This window comes from Phycomyces blakesleeanus, assembly GCF_001638985.1.
Source record: "Phycomyces blakesleeanus NRRL 1555(-) unplaced genomic scaffold PHYBLscaffold_30, whole genome shotgun sequence".
NCBI classification, from domain to species: domain Eukaryota; kingdom Fungi; phylum Mucoromycota; class Mucoromycetes; order Mucorales; family Phycomycetaceae; genus Phycomyces; species Phycomyces blakesleeanus.
The window spans coordinates 152,760-171,438 of record NW_017265187.1 but is presented as its reverse complement, the minus strand read 5'-3'; the positions used below and the strand labels follow the sequence as shown (position 1 = coordinate 171,438).

General features: G+C 38.3%; 6 protein-coding genes across 6 annotated transcripts; 2 read left to right on the top strand and 4 right to left on the bottom strand.

The window, feature by feature from the left end:
* Positions 1-1,028: 1,028 nt before the first annotated feature.
* PHYBLDRAFT_174333 (hypothetical protein) lies at positions 1,029-3,020 on the bottom strand (the record flags this gene model as incomplete). The annotated part of the gene is made up of 9 exons (XM_018437231.1): positions 1,029-1,080; positions 1,360-1,427; positions 1,505-1,604; positions 1,744-1,779; positions 1,857-1,861; positions 2,137-2,153; positions 2,297-2,396; positions 2,842-2,939; positions 2,978-3,020. 9 exons carry the CDS (start codon positions 3,018-3,020, stop codon positions 1,029-1,031), a joined length of 519 nt encoding a protein of 172 aa, XP_018285335.1.
* Positions 3,021-5,753: 2,733 nt separating this feature from the next.
* Positions 5,754-7,781, top strand: PHYBLDRAFT_151546 (hypothetical protein; the record flags this gene model as incomplete). The annotated part of the gene is made up of 3 exons (XM_018432702.1): positions 5,754-7,353; positions 7,447-7,602; positions 7,687-7,781. The coding sequence occupies 3 exons, from the start codon at positions 5,754-5,756 to the stop codon at positions 7,779-7,781; spliced, it is 1,851 nt and encodes a 616-aa protein (XP_018285334.1).
* Positions 7,782-8,799: 1,018 nt separating this feature from the next.
* Positions 8,800-9,006, bottom strand: PHYBLDRAFT_118523 (hypothetical protein; the record flags this gene model as incomplete). The annotated part of the gene is made up of 1 exon (XM_018428640.1): positions 8,800-9,006. One exon carries the CDS (start codon positions 9,004-9,006, stop codon positions 8,800-8,802), a length of 207 nt encoding a protein of 68 aa, XP_018285333.1.
* A 1,401-nt stretch (positions 9,007-10,407) lies between these two features.
* PHYBLDRAFT_178340 (hypothetical protein) lies at positions 10,408-12,768 on the bottom strand. Its single transcript, XM_018437978.1, has 5 exons — positions 12,758-12,768; positions 12,411-12,535; positions 12,118-12,287; positions 11,427-11,984; positions 10,408-11,170 (listed from the first exon to the last, which is right to left on the bottom strand). Exons 2-5 carry the CDS (start codon positions 12,530-12,532, stop codon positions 10,530-10,532), a joined length of 1,491 nt encoding a protein of 496 aa, XP_018285332.1. The 5' UTR covers positions 12,533-12,535; positions 12,758-12,768; the 3' UTR covers positions 10,408-10,529.
* A 981-nt stretch (positions 12,769-13,749) lies between these two features.
* On the top strand, positions 13,750-16,745 carry PHYBLDRAFT_77483 (hypothetical protein; the record flags this gene model as incomplete). The annotated part of the gene is made up of 2 exons (XM_018443260.1): positions 13,750-13,782; positions 13,860-16,745. The coding sequence occupies 2 exons, from the start codon at positions 13,750-13,752 to the stop codon at positions 16,638-16,640; spliced, it is 2,814 nt and encodes a 937-aa protein (XP_018285331.1). The 3' UTR covers positions 16,641-16,745.
* Positions 16,728-18,564, bottom strand: PHYBLDRAFT_77484 (hypothetical protein). Its single transcript, XM_018443261.1, has 5 exons — positions 18,415-18,564; positions 18,252-18,343; positions 17,934-18,171; positions 17,097-17,797; positions 16,728-17,015 (listed from the first exon to the last, which is right to left on the bottom strand). The coding sequence occupies exons 1-5, from the start codon at positions 18,524-18,526 to the stop codon at positions 16,818-16,820; spliced, it is 1,341 nt and encodes a 446-aa protein (XP_018285330.1). The 5' UTR covers positions 18,527-18,564; the 3' UTR covers positions 16,728-16,817.
* Between the last annotated feature and the right edge of the window lie 115 nt (positions 18,565-18,679).

Sequence of the window (18,679 nt, the reverse complement as noted above, 5' to 3'; positions counted from 1 at the left end):
AGCCACAAATCCTCTCCTCTTCTTTTTAACTTGTCCTTTCAATCAAAATAACATCTAAAGCCTTTTTTTTTATGGCATTAGATTTACCTAAAAAGGATTTTCTTTATATAATCTGCATTGCTCTTTGCTCTTTGCTCTTTGTATTTATCTTAAACTTATATATTTGCTAGAATATTATCTGCTTCAAAAAAAAACACAAATTCCAGGCTAACCGCACGCAGACCAAAAGGAAAAACCTTGTAGTTTATCTATTTTTATTTGAAAACACACTTCTATAAATATAATTAGGAAATATACACAATATTCAAAAACGAATAGAAGATATATCTGTACCAGAAGAGCAAGAGTTTTGTGAAGCCACCTTACCTTCCCTATTGTTCTTTTTTTTGAAAGTTGATACTCCCACTACGTGAAAGTAATTGCAATTGTCTCAAAGAGGGAGCAGTTCTTTCTGCTCATATGTGCAGAGCAAAATAAACTGTTTTTTCTCTCTATTTTTTGTACTATTTAATTTACGAGACCTCGAGTTGCATTCATGGAATTTTTAACCATCATTTCTAGCAGTAGGAAGATTATACGAGAATTGGAGGAAATGGTTTCAAAAAAAAATTCTACATGTTTCAATTTACCCGTATTTTTTATCTACGAAAACAAGTGAAACAAGTCCTCTCGATCAGATACCCCCAGATCATAACAGATCCCCCATTTCATTGCACAGTGCTATACCGGTCGCAAAGTTTATGGATATGTGATTTGGTAAGCAGAGGTATAATGTGTAAAGCTTTGCACAAGGTGACTTTTTCTGACATTCTTTTCCATGTCGGCATTGACTTTACCAACAATGACATCTTAATATTTTTTAGGACAGAATATATGGTCTCTCTGTTCTTTTGATTACTCAAAAGTCCACCTGACATTTTGAAAATATTCTAATTTACACTTCATAAAACCTATGCAATAATAGAGATTTATAAGATAGTTTAGATAGAAACATGCTTTATTTCTGTATATAAGTACATTAAATTTGATTAACTTGAAGACATAGGGTATATTTGAGCATATAAGAATCTGACATTTCTCCTATATTACTTAATGACAGAATTAGCTCTTTTTTTTTTTACTCTCTTTTTGGTTTGATTGTTTATATAGCTAACTGGACTTCTTTGGCTATCATCTACTCTAATGTTGTAGGCAAGTTCTTAATATATATATCTATTACTTTTCAATACTTCTTTAACATTGCCATTGATTTTCGTCTCTTATCTTTTCTTTTTCAATATCATAATCTTGATTAATGAGACTCACTCTTATATACTTTATTTAACTTTTTCTCTCTCTCTTCTTTCCTTCTCTACTTACTGACTATCGATTATTCCATCGATGTTTATGTTCTGTACTCCCACCTCCTCTTTACTTTTGAAATTAACCTATAGCCCAAATGACTATTTTTTTTTGTCTTTTTCAGAAACCATGATGATATCCAGCTGTTGCATTCAAACCTTACACTATATGATCTCATATTTAATACCAAGATGACCACGTATAGGTCTCGTGAATTATCTTTGTCTCGCTCAGCACTTTTATACCATCGTGCGACAGGATGACTTGAGAATAGACCAAAGAAAAAAGGAACAGCTCAATGACGACCATTCCATATATGCAGATAATTTTATTTATTGAACCTCTTCATCTCTCTGTTTTTTTTTTGCCTCTAGGCGCACAAAAACTAGTTAGTAAGCTTACTGCAATTTGTGGCATCTAGTTCCGTCTACAATAAAACTATAGATATTTGGTGGTTTTTTTTTGTGTTTTATAGAAGATCTATGTCTAGTCCAGTCAAATTGAATCTATCGTACCTTTTCTTTATTCATTAAATTAAATTAAATTAAATTAAATTATTATTATTGCTGTTACTATTAGTGTATATATTGTCAAGTGTCATTTTGTATGTCAAGTTTAGTCTACAGATTTTACTATTTCTGGTGATTTGAATCTTTAACTGATCCTTACTATATCGTTTGTATTATTCTTATTTTGGCTTATTATACTATGGCCATCTCACACTCAGCCCCCAAATTATATATACATTTGTAAAGACATTGCGACTGGTATTTATGACAAAATAATCTTATTTACTTTTGAAACACTGTAGACTGTTCGTTCTATTGAATGTTCTACAAAGAAAGAAAGAAATAAAAAAAAAATGAATATTGTGTATGTGTAACTACTGGATATAATAAGAAAGTGTGATAATAGATAAAAAAAAACAAGTACGCTTATTTTATTTTATATATACATGTAACTGTCATACTCTCATTCACTCTTATTTGCATTTGCATTTGCATTTTGAAAGGTCCAATGTTGCTGTACATATTGTATTTCAAATCAATAATAATCTGTAGCCCATATAAGAATAATAATAATAATAATAATAATAATAATAATACAAAATATTGTACTCCATAATGTGTGTGCGTTTTTGAGACTTTATCCGTGGGTGTCAAAGGTCAAATATGTCCCTAAAGTATAATCTGTATATATAAAAGAAAAAGCGAAACCTTGATGATTCCTATAATGCCTATGATGGGATTTCCTTTATTATATTTCTCTGTATAAATAACTGTACACACATTTGAGCTCGGACTCACCATATCTAGACGGTGCATGGACCTAAAGAATAGAATCCAATGATGAATTTATATACCAAAAAAATAAATGAAAAAAATAAAGAAAATTACTATATTTCTATATCCCCATGATTTTATTATTTATTTATTTATTTAAAATATCAACAAACAAAAACAGTAAAATATCCCTGAATCAACACACCCTTTAACCCACCTTCTTGAACACCATATATTCATATTGTATATCCTGTAAAAACATACCACCTTTTGTGTACATATAAAATACCCGGCAAGTGAGTGAATAAAAGGAGTCTGTTTATAATATTAACAATATAAATAAAAAGTATTACTGTGTGTAGCCTGAGATTCAAGATAGTTTGATACGTTAGTCATTTGTTAAAGTTGGTAAAACACATATACAAGATTCAAAAGTATATTATATATATATATATATAGATAGATAGATAGATAGATAGATAGATAGATAGATTTGACCAAGAGGCATGGTGAACATGCGATCTAAATTTGACTATTGTGTAGCACACATACACCAAATATACAGATACCCTTTTAATAGAGTAGAAACAAACAAAGAAAGGTGTTGCTTAAACACACAAGAACATTCGCTCATGGGTTGTTGTTGTTTGTATTAATGGATATGTTTCAAACTGTACTTCCAAACAACCGACCATTCCACATACACACACAACACACCAAATAATTCTTTTTTTTTTTATATGGAAATTTTTAGCTTCCTGACACTTCTATTGGCTTACAAGTACTAATCAGGAATTAAGCTTTTTTTGTCTTTTTTGTCTCTTTTTTTTTTTTTTTTTTTTTTTTTTAAGATTCAACATCTTGGGTGTAGAATGGTTAGAAAGTGTGCCGAGAAAGGACAGGCCCTGCTTATTGTGTGCCCTGAATTCGATATCAGTTAGCGATACAAAATAATTTTGAAGTGAGTAAGACAAAACAAGACAGTTGAAACTGGAGTACTTGAAGACTTTATTAGACACAATCAACGGTTACCATGACAATAATGCAGTACTAAGGCATTCATAGGTATCCACTGATATGTACACTGTGATCGACGATATTATACTATAGTATAATATCTTGAGTTTCATTGTCATTAATACTTCAAATTGTGTTGTGGATAATAAACATAATTGATGGTCAAGACAATTCAAACTAACCAGAGGATGATAAATATACGCATTTTAGCTGTATATATATATATATATATATCTTAATAGTGTATCAAACTTTTATAATGCCTTGATGATATTGCAAAGAAAATATTTGGGTAATTTATAATAAAGACAGGGTGTACATGCACGGGCATCGACATATATACTTTACATCTTCAAAAGGGGTTTTCTTTCTTTCTTCTTTCTTCTTCTTTATATATACTATCATTAGACTAAAGATCATAGTCTATAGCTTCATATCCATTTTAAAACTAACAAAAGGGTACTTTCAATTGAGTTTATCCTTAAAGTCCTTGTACTAACTACTCTTTATTATCCAACAGTTAGTTTATTTTCTATCTCTCTCTCTGTGTGTGTGTCTGTATCTGTGCTTGTATCTGTGCCTGTGCCTGTGCTTGTGCTTGTTCTCGTGCTTGTGCTTGTGCTTGTGCTTGTGTAAGTTGCTATTTTATAGATATGTTTCCAGGAAGAGGGACAGATATCCCATAATATATTTCTTTTGAAACAAATTATTTCCAACAATTGCGTCCTTTTCCATATTTAAGAATTTTGGTGTCTGTCTTTGTTTCTTTGTTTCTTTGTTTCTTTCTTTGTTGTTCCGAATCAAGAAGCAACTAGAAGGCTGATATAATTCCTGGTTTATTAATGAGCATTTAAATAAGTATATAGTTATAACTATAACTATAACTATATTGCTATTGATATGTGGGTGTATCGGGACGTTTACTTTTTTAGAAACTGAATAAAAAAATAATAAAGACAAGCGGCCAGACCTCTAGCACTGTTGAATGTGCTACAAGATAATAATAACAGCACTAGAGCTAAATTCAAACGAGAAAAATAAACTAAAGTAAAAGTCTATAGATTTACCTTGACTGTTTGTAAAGTCGCAAGAAAGATAAATTCTATCGATTATTTGTGATAAATCGTATAAATAAACAAATAAATAAATAAATAAATAGATAGATGTAAAAAGACCTATATGGCTAATGGTGATCTGTGTGTCTAGAAAGTACATAGAATCAGACCCATTTTAGCTTTAGCTTTATTTTTTATTATTTTGCACAATAAAGATCTATTACATTCTTATTATCAATTTTATATATAATTAGATATATACTTCTTGTATGGTGTACGAGTGTGTACAAGAGTCTATGTCATTTGAATAAAGTAAGTGACATGTATGATATACAAGATTTTATTGGTCCAATAAAAATGGGTTGTTTGAGTAAAAATTCTACTTCTTTGTGATTATGCTATTTTACCTTCTAAGCTTATTTTATTTTATTTTATGAGATTGACTTTCTTTTTTATCCTAGCCTATAGATCATACTTTATCATATTGACCAGTCTCGGACTACAGTACCTTGCCTCGACAATCAAGCTTGGCAGAGAGTAAGAATGACCAAGAAATATAGTCGCACACACACACACAAACGATTGAGATCTGAACAGCCAAAAATAAATAAAAGTCTTGCCCCAGTCGGAACCACGGAAAGTCATACCAAAATGGGTTATTCTTTTATAGCAAGGCCAATTGTACAAGCCAGCCACATGCCCTTCCGTCTATGTGTCTGTACACACATATTTTTCACTTCTGACTTGTCCGTGGGTCTATGCTTTTGCAGGGATAAGAATCCACCAGATTTTATTCATCTTTAGTCTTTCTCTCTTTCTTTCTCTTTTCTTTTTCTCTTTATATCTATCTCTATATACATACATTATATTATATTATATTATATTATATTATATTATATTATATTATATTATATATTCTTATTTTTTTTTTAAGAAAATAAATAAATAAAATAAAAATACACACAAATTCACAAATTCACAAACAACACACACACACACTATCTCTCTCTCTCTCTCTCTCTCTCTCTCTCTCTCTCTCTCATACACTCACATTATTATGGCTGCCGTCCTTCATGACAGTCATCATCCTACAAAGCAGTGCACATCTGCCAGTTGCTGTTCACCTTCACGACTCTGGAAATCTATCCAGTCCATGATCGCAAACGACAGCAGGGATGCCTTCACAACCCTCTCACAGGATCCCGAACGTGCTCCCCATCTTACGCGTGTCTTATTGACCCTTAGAGCAGCAAACGACCCTCTTCTCTTCCCTGCATCCCACAAGCATCGTGTGATCCAATTCGACCTTCCTATCCGATCAGAAGCCGTCCGCAAGTTCGGAAAACAAGTCACGGATCTAAACGCTCTTCAGCTCGCTCTTTTGCAGCGCCGCGACGGAATGGCTCATTTGATTCTGGGCTTTTTGCGACAAACCGCAAGTCCAAAAGAAGTCCAGATTTTTGTGAACCACCTATGGGGTCAGCGTAACAGCTCTCTTCATGTCGCCTGTTTTCTTAACATGCCTCGTCTTGTACGACTTCTGCTCGACTGCGGTGCGGACCCTGCCTTCCGGAATGCCCGTAATCTCGGCCCGGTCGATTGTTCTCATCCCGATTGTCTGTCTGCCCTGGGTCCCCAAAGTCTAACCAGGAAGACCTCATCTACTGCAACAAGTATTGCAACAATAACAAACCGCCCCCGAGCAGCATCATCGGCAGCCGCGATTTCAACAGCAACAACAACAACAAAAACAACAACTGCAATTGCAAAAATAACAGTAACCGTCCCATCCGCACCCCGCCAATCATCCGTCCAGCCACTACCTTCCCTCCTCATGAAAAAAGCCGTCCAGGGCACAGAGGAAGCTCGTGAGCCCATCAGACTTCCTATCCCACAAGACTATTTTGCTTCTGTCCAAATTGATCAGAAGAAGCGTCTTGGTGCTCAGCAAGATACCATTTATCCCGTCACAGATGATCTTATTTCGCGTCCAACGCTTTCCCCCTTATCCTTTTCATCGTCATCTTCTACATCATCCTTCTCATCTCTTTCGTCAGTCGAAGAACCCATTCAAGACACAGCCAAAGCCGCATCCTCTACACCACTCGATCGCTGCTGGTCACCCCCAGCCTTGCCCTCGGCTCCTTCTCCAGCATCGGAGTGGGATAGCTGGGCAATCCAGGGTTCACTTAAACTGCCGAGACCATCGTGTTTCCCATCAGTCCCAACTGATTATCAACACCAGGCAGCTGAAGAAGATGCAGACGAAGAAGCCGAAGAAGCCGAAGATGATGAAGATGAAGATGACGAAGACGAAGACGAAGACGAAGACGAAGAGAATGTAGTAACAGTAGTAGAAGAAATAGAAGGAGAAAACCGGCCTACTGTGAGCGAAAAGCACACCCACCCACCACGTCAGGTACATTTTATGCCCCAGATTGTACTCGTTGACGCCTGTGTCCGAGGTGATCTTACCGAGCTCACGGAAATCATTGACCGGACAATTGAGCAGTCCGGAATCTTCTCTATGCGACACACAACAGGGGATGTTCACAACCGTTCGCTGCTGCATCTTGCCTTAATGCACGGTCATGAGTCCGTGGTCCGTTACCTCGTACAAGATGCAAATATTAATATGAACCATCCTGACAATGACGGTAAGTTTCTTTTGACAATATAAATGTTGGGTAGATAAGTAGATAAGTATTTAAATATCAATATCAATATTAATTCCATTTTACCATATACAGGTTGGACAGCACTTCACTATGCTGCAGCTCTTGGACTGTGGGATTCTCTTGAATATCTTGCGTCATGCAAAGAAGCCAATTTGCAAGCCAAGACCCAGCACGGACTCTGTATTCAGGACTGTCCAGAGTCGCCTGTAGATCGTAAGAGATGTCGATGTAAGTACATTGTTTTGGTTGAATTATTCAGATATTGCCTATCTTTGTAAGCTAACAAGATGATTATCTTCCTGGACATTTTAGTCATGATCGAAAGAGCTATCAAACGTGCTTCTCGTCCTACTCGCCCAAGATCTGCCACTGCTCCTCCTCGCCCTTCAAAAAAGCTCACTCTTTGAAAACCTCTTGCGTTTGTTTATTTTTGTTTTGTTTTCTTTATCTGTACATATCACAATCCTTTTCTTTGATCCCAAAAACCCCTTTCTCTTTCTTGTAATCCACCGCCAAACCCTTCCTTGTTTATTATCATGAATTTTATTACCCTTTCCAGACAGTATCCTTCCCTTCCCTTCTTTACCTTTACCTTTACCTTTACCTTTGCCTTTATTTCTATCTATCTATTCTTATATTTCTGCTGCTCTGATTGTCTATATTTGATCCCCCCTCCCAACCATTCATTTTGTGTGTATATGTTCTATCTCTTTCTTTCATATTTCATTTTTTTTTTGCCAAAATTAGTATTATTACTGTTGTATTATGCCTTTACCTCCCCTTGACCTCCTCCCTATTCTGTTCATTTCCCTTCCTTCATATATATCTTTCTCTCTTGATTACCCTTACCCTTCCAGCCTTTTTGTGATGGCGTTGTAATTTTTCTTTCAATTCCCTTGTTCTATTTTATTTTGCTTAAAAAAAGTATTCCTTTTCCTTTTGACCACCCCCACTTTTCGTCTTTCTTCCTTTCATCATCATCATTATCTTTATTATTCCAAATAATAATAATAATAATAATAATAATAATAATGTAATAATAATTATTAATCTTGTTTTTATATACATGTATATATCTATATGTCATATAGGTTTCTTTATTTATTTATTTATTTATTCTTTACTTCTTCTTTCAATATGAGAGAAATTGAAACACCCTATATATATGTTCTTATTTCACACACAAATACATACATACACACACTCACATTTATTTTTATATTAAAAAAAAAACAGTTTTTGATTCGTGTTTTATATATATATGTTTGACTTTCTCTATTTGGTTTTATTTTAAACTCTTTTTTTTTTTAAAAAAAAGTATTGCTTGTTGCCTAGTAACAAAGAAGACTGGTTTAATTTCGTTTCTCGATAAAGATCATAATTATAATTATAATCATCTGTTGTTGTGTCTTGGTTTGTTTTGTTTTAAAGAGGAAAGAGATGAGTGTAGCATCGACTGGCTGCATGGATCTGCATTTCATTCATCTTGTAATCATTTAATTCTTCTTTGATTAATGCGGCCAGTTCAGCCGTCAGACGAGTGCAGGCGGCTTCCGGATCAGACCCTCTATCATATTCATACTTGGACAATGCACCATGCACAGACGCCGTCTTGGCAAACCGCACGGACATCAGTCGCCTGGCTTCTTTTCGCTGCCGGATCGGATCGGGCCGTGGATCCTCATCCATCGGTGCGCAGTCTGACTGTTCGAACAGTGGCGATGACAGGGTGGTGGTTGGTTCAAGAAAGGGTGTGATGTGGTCAGACGACGCAGAAGAAGGAAGACTGCCGGCACTAAAGGACACCGATTTCTGAAGCCTGGCCTTTTTTTTGTCGATAAACCGATACTTGATCTTGCTGGCCAATGAGGTCCGGATTGGAATCGGTACCAATGTAGGCGTACTGGGCTCAGGGGTTGTGCTGTCGAGTGAACAAGACACTTCTCGATCCCCTGGAGAAGAGTATGAGTAGCTGACACTGTGCGAGAGCACCTTTCGATTGAGAAACCGGTCTGAGGGCGACTGTCTCAGACCACCAAGTGGTTCTGTAGGTGGACGCAAATAAGGTGTAGGAGTCTGGATTGGTGCCTTGAGAGCTTGTCTGATCCTCAATCGAAGCGACTTTATTTTGCTTCGGGTTGATTCACTTGGCTGCGGATGCAAGATCGTCTCTAGAGGAACACCGTGTAGCACGTCCTTATCTTGGGTTTCTTTCTGACTTTCAAGCTTGCCATTTTGGGATTCTGAGCTTGTCAACCATGGACCGGTTCCAAATGGTTTTAGACGTTGCTTAGTAAATCTTTTTGGATATCTCTACAAACCAACAAAAAAAAAGAGAGTTTCATTATTATCAACAACCTTGTGTATATTAAAGATAGTAAAATGTATTTCTTGAAAATTATTGTTATAATAATAATTATCATGGTTGTCGTTACTATTCTTGCTGGTGCTGCTATTGTGGTTGTGGTTGTAATTAATGTTGAGCTTTGAGCCTTGGATTATTAATGATTAATGATTAATTAATATTTTTATTTTCGTACATGCTCCTCCACAGGGTTCTTTTGGTTGGCAGAGGAAAGAGAGAGAGACGTGTGGATCAATGCGGTGTAGGACATGCCGCTAGAATTGTAGTAGCAAAGGAGTGTGAAGGACTGTGAAGCTTCTTTTTTCTTAAGGAAAAAAAAAAGGTTGAAAAGGAGAAATATAATCAAACAAGGGGAGAGGGTTTAAATGGGATTTGATGGACTACAAAGACCATCTACACACACACACACACACACACACACACACAACTAAAGCCTTTTGACTCCTTGGAAACCCTTTCTTTTGAACACACAACGTCACCACTGCCATCGCACCATTCTGTACTTACTTTGATGCTATCAGAAGCAGTAATGCAAGTATAATGTATACAGTGTATATAATGTATGTAATGTATATATTGCCTACATTTCAAGACCTATCCCTTTCTCTTTGTTATATACATCCCTTTGATTTCTTTTAAAAAAAAATTAAATACAGGCAGCTTCATCCGTCTAAGTACGTGAGAGATTTTATATGCAAAAAATTAAAAATGAACAATAATAACAGTTTTCTTACAAAAAAAAAGGGAAAGGGTGGGTTGGAAAGAACTACAAGGAATCAAAAGATATTCTTTACTCGCTCTTGTCCTTCTTGTCCTTCTTTTCCTTCTTCTCCTTCTTGTCCTTCTTCTCCTTCTTCTCCTTCTTTTCCTTCTTCTCCTTCTTGGCCTTCTTCTCCTCCTTTGCCTCTGGCACCTCAACTTCTTCGATCTTTCTCTTCTTTGGCTCCTCGACTTCCTTGGGTGCCTCAGTCATAGCAACATCACTCTGTGCGTTGTACTGTGCTGTCTTATTGAACTGGAACTTCTGCTGTTTCTGGGCAGGCTTCTCCTTGTTGGCTCTAGCATTAACGCGACCCTCCAACATCTGGATTCTAGCCTCAACCTTGATGCGGCCATCAGTACCAACATCAGGTGATTCACCATCACCAAGAGCATCAACTCTCAGAGCAATTGCAGTCTTTGTAGCCAAGACACGGGCAACCTTGGCCTTGTGCTTAGCACCAGCCTGTCCAACCAACGAAGCGTGGTAGATCAGACCGTATTTGGGAGTGTTGTGCTTGGTCTTCAAGGCACGGAAAAGAGCCTTTTCGGCACCAAGAATCTGGATGGTGGAAGCGGGCTGCTTGGCCAAGTTCATCAGAGAACCAGCATGGGAAATAAGACGAGCACCGACGAGCTCACCGACGAGGATGGTGAGATTAGGAGCAATAGCTAATAAACAACATACGTGTTATATTAGTTGGTTTTCTCATAATGAGGGTTTTTAATTGTGTTGCTGTCGTTATTGATGCTAATGCCTTTTTTTTGTCGTTCATTTCCCTTTTCTTTATTTCATTCTGTGTAAGAAGTACATTTTATCTAACTCACTCACTCACTCACTCCTTTACACATACACCCAGATATATATATATCTATCTATCTATCTATCTATCTATCTAAAACAATAGAAATTGAAATGTGTATTTACCATTCATACGGTTCTTCAAGTATTCGTACAATTGCTGTCTGTATTCGGTAATGGAGATGACTTGGTCGCACAGGCAGTGAATGTTCTCAATATCCTCCTCAGAAATTTCAGTACCCATGGAGATCTCGGCAGCTTCCTTGACTTCAGCCTCCAACTCCTCAGGGAGGATAGCGGAAAGCTCGGTAGAGTGGGCGTTGGTACGGAAACCCATCATCTTGACAACCTTGGCATAGGCGAGGTTATCGACAATGATCTTGCCCATCTCGGGGAAGTGCCAGCCGTACCATTCCTTGACACGCATAGCATATGTGTTCAATTCCTTGTCGAGGTCATCGAGAAGAGCGATTGCCTGGACAATCATGGTGTCAACCTTGTCGGGGCTGAACTTGAGCTTATAACGGGAGAGAGAGTGAGACAAACCAAGAGACATGGCAGAAAGATCGGAAGGAGAGAGGCCGGAGACAAGGGACTCAAACTGCTGACGGATACCTCTGTAGAGATCCAAGACAGTCGAATCGGAAATAACGCTAATGCCCAACTTCTTGTTGATTGCACTTCCTGTAAAACACAATTATCCAGAGCATATATATATATGTAAGTTTTTTTTTTTTTTTCATTTGTTACAAGGTATTAATGTTACTGTCTACAATGTGCCTGCATCCAAAGTTTTGTTTTTATTTTTTTTACATACCAAGCTTGGGGTCACTGATAATAAGCTTTTCCTTCTTCATATCCTTCTCAGAAATCTCACTTTCCAAGAACTTCTTCAAGTTCTTGGGAACCTTGCCTTCGACGATACCGGTCACAGCAGAAAGAGCATCGGTAGTGTTTTCGAACTTCTTGAAAGCCTTGAGCTTGATACTGTATTATTATTAGTACAAATTGCTGCATATATGTTTGTTTGTATTTTCCTGTCTGTATATAACAGTAGTATATTTCTAGGTGGAAGAAGAAAACAAAAAAAAAGGCTTAAATTGAACTTACGCCTGGTTGGCTTGTTCGGCAGTCTCGAAATCCTTCCAAATGTCATCGGCCTTTTCAAGCTTGGCATCATTGACAAGCTTGAAGAGAGCGTAACCAGCAGCAGTCTCGTAAAGGACAAGCATTGTCTAGATCGCGTGGAATTAATAACAAGTCAATCTTGAGTACGGACCCACACACACACACACACACACAAGCATATTTACATATATACAATGTGTGTGTGTGTGTGTGTGTGTAATTATATGTATTTTTTCATATCAATGATGCTAGTAATAGTAATAGTAATAGTAATAGTAATAGTAATAGTAATAGTAATAAAAGAAGAGTATTGTCTAAAAAGAGCTTACGAGAGAGAGAGAAAAAAAGTTAAGTGCGGTGAATAAGCTTGGTTTGCAAAAAAACAGGCTTTAGTTTTTTTTCTACTCAGTTTTTTCTTTTTTTTTTTTTTGGACCTTTTTTCTCTCGTTCTCTCTCTTCTTTATTTCATAGCTTTATTTTATTTTATTTTATTTTATAAAAAAAAATTAGGCTGCCAATCGTAAAAGCAAGAAAAATTCTTTCAAAGCCACCTGTGACAGTCTAACCCAGACTACCAGTGTAGGAAACGGCAGTATTTAAAACTCCGGGTGCGCAACTTTCTTACTCTTGGACAACTTCTATAAGCCAATAGCATTTCTTATTTTAACCTACAGTCTTTCTGGAAATCATTGATGGAAAAAAAATAAAATTAATTTGGTGGAAAAATGGAATGCACAAAAGGCACCAAAAAACATCAATTTTAACAGAGAAATGAATAGACTAATGCACCAATTTTACCTTTTTTTTTTATATATATATTTCCACCAATAATTTCCGGAAAGAGTGTATTTGTTTCTGTCTCGGTCTAGCCAATCAGAACCGAGAAGTTGCGGAGATATAAAATACATGCCATATTTGGGAATGACACGATGATTTAGCTTTTTTATTTTATTTTACTTTATTTTATATATTTATATATATACTCTTCCTGTAATCTGCTCATCTTTCTTTTTTATTATTACTATCACTATTATTTCAAACACGTACAACAAATATACATACACATACACACATACACATATTCTCATACACAAGCAAACACAAAACGAAAGATAGAATAAAAAATTATATTAAAATAAAGAAGGAGAAGACGACGACGCCGACGAAGAAGTAGTAGAAGTAGTAGAAGTAGAAGACGAAGAAGAAGAAGAAGCAGAGGAAGTAGATATATATATATATATTAAGTAAAAGTAGAAACAGTATAAAGAGAAGAGGACCTAAAAAAACAAAAGAAAAACGAAAAAGAGGTCAATGAGACGCCATGGACTACTTTGCAAAGTTCAAAAAGAGGATTGTGCCTCCAAAGGCACAACCAACCAGTGCTATGCAACTCGCTAAATTCCATCAATGCTGGAACTATATCCACGTGAGTTCAAACGATACGTTGGAATAATGTTTACAGAAGCAACTCATGCTCTCCAGAACATCTTTGATGCCGAGGACCGCAAAACTCACGTCCATGTCGACCAAACCGAGATTCCAGACAAACTCCGTCAGATGGTAGACATGCTTGTGGATGAAGAAGCAAGGCAGGAAGATACTACAACTGGCGTTTGCATGGAGTATTTCTTAAAAAATGGTGTACTCCATTACCTCGTCAATGTGTCTGAGAAATCAGACTATCCTGCAGGTGTTCGAGGAGAAGCCATCCGCACCGTAGCAAGCATGGTTGATCTTCTCGATGACCGTTTTCTTGTCCACAATGCCGTCCACAAACCAACCATCAAACTTCTTCGTTTCTGTGTCCTAGATGAGCGCCAAAGCGAACACTACCACGAAGACCTTGTTGACCTAATGTACATCATCTGCTCCAAGATTCACGGGTTTCCCGCTCTTCTCAACATCTTCTTTCACGACAAGCAATGGCTCACCACTCCACAAAAGACTACTTTCCATCTACGGGACACCAGAAATACAGACCCAAAGGCAACAACCCAGCCAGATGATCCTAAGAAACCCGAATATGAGTTTTTACTTTTCACTTATCTACTGCGCTTTGTCCACCGTGAAGGTCGGACAGGCGACTTTGCCAGAACTGGCTTGTTGTTTTTGATGGAAATGGCAACTGAGCAGCTTGGAGATTTTATTCTCGAATCAGACTTTGCCACCATTATGGCTGCCGGTCTGGGAGCCCTGTACTCACAGCTGCCTCGAAAATTGGTAGTTAAAGATGAAGCCGAGCTACGTTACGACACCGCGTCATATTTGCTCGGCCAGGACGACATGCGACCCGTGCCTTTGGTGATGGGTTTAGCCATGTCTAGTTCTGTTGAATTCAAAAGCCAGATTGATTCTTTTCTCAAATTGCTCGAATTCTGTCAGGACGTCCTGACTCGTTGTCCAAACGTAGAAATATCTTTTGCTCTCCTAAAGAGTATTCGTACAATATTCCTCGACAATATCCTCTATCCCTCAATTCTCGAATGTTCTGATATCGACGGCTCATCAGTAGCCGTCATTAGTTACATTGATCTCATTCTGCAGACACTGCAGCAAGAAGAGCTTTCAAGTGTGATAGTTGGCTTTTTGATGGATGAAACGGCCGAAGAAAACGTACGCATGGAACGAAAATCCTCAAATGTGTATGCCGGAGTAGAGTCGGATCCAATCAAAAGCTCACCTTACTTTACAGCAGTTGAAAGATTTACCCTCAAAGACCTCATCTTTAGTCGACTCAAGTCCATCTCACAACCGACTGTGATTGCAACTCTCAAACTACTCAAGACACTAATCACTCATCACTGTCGCTACTCCCTTTTACTTCTGTCAATCATCCCTGACACGGAGAAGAATCAGCAGGGAAATGCGACGATCATCTCACACCATTTGCGTGAAATGGAACTTTATTTCTCGCTTTTGACATCAATTGACAACTCGCATGCTAAGGAAGTCAGTGAAACTGGGTACGATAGTTACCTCCAAGACATCGAGGCCACACTGGAACGCGATGGGTGCTATGTTGGGTTGACCCAGATTGACCCACCTTCGCACGGCAGGCCACACAAGGCCAGGCGCCGACGAAGTTTCAAATATGGCCAGCGTCTGGATGACAGTCTGCCTAACCAAGAAGAAGAAGATGGCCGGGATCTCCAGACCTTACTTGCGCGCCAGTCGACGCACTTTCGCCACCACATTCGTCCCACAGACCCGCTTTTGCAGATCCTGCTCGGATTGCTCAGCCATTTCTTTGCACAGTCCCCCGAACTTAATCTTGCACTGACTGGCGTGATTGCGGCGCTGGCACTGTGTCCGTACCGTAGTCTGGAGGGCTGGATCTCTTTCCGGGAAGCAGACCGGACTAGCCCCGAGGACATCCTTCTTTTGGACAACACTCCTCAGCCTGAAGCGCCGGATCGTATTCGTTCCAAGGATATATATGCGCACTTTGATAGTAGCTGTGTTGACGAGGATGACTCTGAGGACGACCGCTCAATAGACTTTGGCTTGGAACGCAATTCAACTCAGATGACCTCACCGACCTACTTCAAGTCATTCCCCCCTTTCTTTACACTCTACCGCACTTTGACGCAGCAGGTAGATTATTACCGCTCAGAGCTTGATGAATTTGATGAACTCCTGGATGAGCGCCGCCAGGGTTTGCATGAAGAAGTAACAGAGCGTATTCCGTCTCAAGCACACCACAGCATATACACCCAACCCCCTGCTGTTTTAACAATGTCTGCGTCCACATCGACCCGCCGCCCATCACTCCACCCCAAAGACACTCCACCACCCACAATGAACGGCAGACGTCCTTCTGTGCTTCTCAGACCATCCGTGTCGACTGGTACCGCAACTGTCAAACCGCCCTCACCTGTCCAACCCTTACCCTCAAATCCCATCACCTCCAACCCCCTTTCCCGCCTCGCTATGCACGCCAGAAAAACTCAAGACATGCGCATCCAGCCCCTTTTCCCCTCGAACTTCATCAGCGAGTTTGAGGAACCCATTCTTGATCTTGACGCTGAAGATGAAGACACCTTTGCGCCAAAGTCAAATCCTTCTCAATCACGGAGAATGGACAAAAGTACAGAAATTTCTATTGCTATGTTATTGAACAATGTCGTGATTCTGGAAGAAGCTATCAAGGAACTCATTGCATTGATGCAAGTTCGTCATAGTCTGGGAATTGATACCATTCAATACACTTGAAAAGTTGTATACATTTTTTCTTTTAAAGAAATCACACGCACGCACGCACGCACGCACGCACACATATACATACACACATATAAAAATAAATATTGATATTTGCATACTTGTTTTTGTTCTTGTATTGATTTTGAGAAGAACCTTATATATACATACATATATACATATATATATAACTTAAGTGAAGTGAAGCTTGGTCAAACCATGCTTATTGTGTACAACAACATTAGATTCTGTGTCTTGTTTCTTAAAGTATCCTTTCTTGAGAGTATACTTGTACTCGGTTACATGAAGATCCTCAGGATGGGCTGCTTCAATAGTAGGTGGAGTAGACCAACTATAGGTCAAGAAATTTCCTTGATAATAGTCAGAAGGCTACAAGAACAAAAAGAACAAAAGGATTGTAAGATTATTTGAATTGGTTATTAGATAATATATACACAAAAAGAAACTTACAATGTCTGCTACTGCACGTCCAAATACGGATGCAACAGTGATGTTTGTATTGTCTGCCTGGGGCTCGACCGTCAATTGAGTCGCGCCTCGGATTGTACCCGCCTCAAAGCGTTCCGAGGGCTGGTAGGTTCCCATGACGACACCATAAAGAACACCAAGTTGAGCATGCTTAGCCTTCAGTCCGTCAAAGATGATTGCGCCTTGTCCAACACCAGCTCTGAAAGTATCAAACTCAATTCCATCGAGACCCTTGCCACTCACACGGCTTGCAGAGCGTAGATGGAGTGAGAGGGAATCATACTTGTCCAGATGGGTAGGCAGTACGACAGAAATCTTGAAGATAAGACAGTCGGCCTTGACGGGAGGCTTGTGGGACGATTCTCTTCTCTTGGAGTCCTTGGCACGTTTGATCTCGACAGTGTAGTTGCCCTCGTTGTCAAATCCGGTGAGCGAAACTTGATCGAAAAGGTGCTTGCGACCGGCATAAAGTGTAACATTAATTTGAACGTCCTCAACATGGCTAGAGGTAGATTTCTCAATGACAACATGTCCACCACGAGAGAAGTGACCCTCCAAGATAACAGAGGCATGTTTGAATGTGTCTGGTGAGAAAGAGAAGACATTAAATTGAGAGTGAAGATCTTCTGGCTTGCAGAAATGCTCGTGACGACGAGGAGGGCGCCCAAGATTTTGGAGTTCTCCTATTGATGATGTTATATTAAATAAAAATGATGAATTAATATTATTTGTTTGAATCGGAAATTTTTATTTAGCGAGCTTTAAGTCACATCAAATCACACAATTATCATTATTCGATGGTTTCCCTGAGATTCTTACTTGGAGGAAAGGCAATGTTTTGTTTGCAGTGTTCCAATATACTGTTTTTGCCACTGCAGTCATCCAGACTGTCAATTGAATGCAAGCGACCGTACTCATCTTCATAGTCAGGCGCGTACAATTCACCGTGACATCCACCAAATGAATCCTGAAGAGACTCCATAAAGTGAGAGAGGTCAGCAGGACCCTGCAAGTCTGTGATCTCAGAGAGATCTGAAGGGGAATCCTGATGGATAGGCTACAATTGGTGTTTATTTTACTTGTAAGTATCAAGTCCCCAATACTATTATTACAAATAAAAAAAATACTACTACTAACCTTGAAAGGGTTCAAGTCAATTGATGTCCATTGACTAACTGCAAACAGACCAACAACAGCACCAAGCAATAGACCTTGAACAATCCTGCGAGCTAAAAAAAAAGTTGATATGAGGACATGTACATATATTTCATTTCATCAATTGGTTGAGAAAAACACACACCTTTATTGCTCTGAGGTTGGGGTTGGAGTTGAGGTTGAGGTTGAGGTTGAGGTTGGAGGAAAGGCTGGGATTGGCCAGGATAAGGCACGGAAGGATCCAACTTTTCATTCATTATTATTAAATTCTTCTTTTGTTTGATTTAGTTATGAAAGAAGAAGAAGCACTGTCAAGAGTATAGATAAAATAAATAACTGCTTATATAGATATTGTATGCAATCCTTTAAAAGCTTTCAAAGGCACGTGCTAAATATGTCACTGTTTTCAT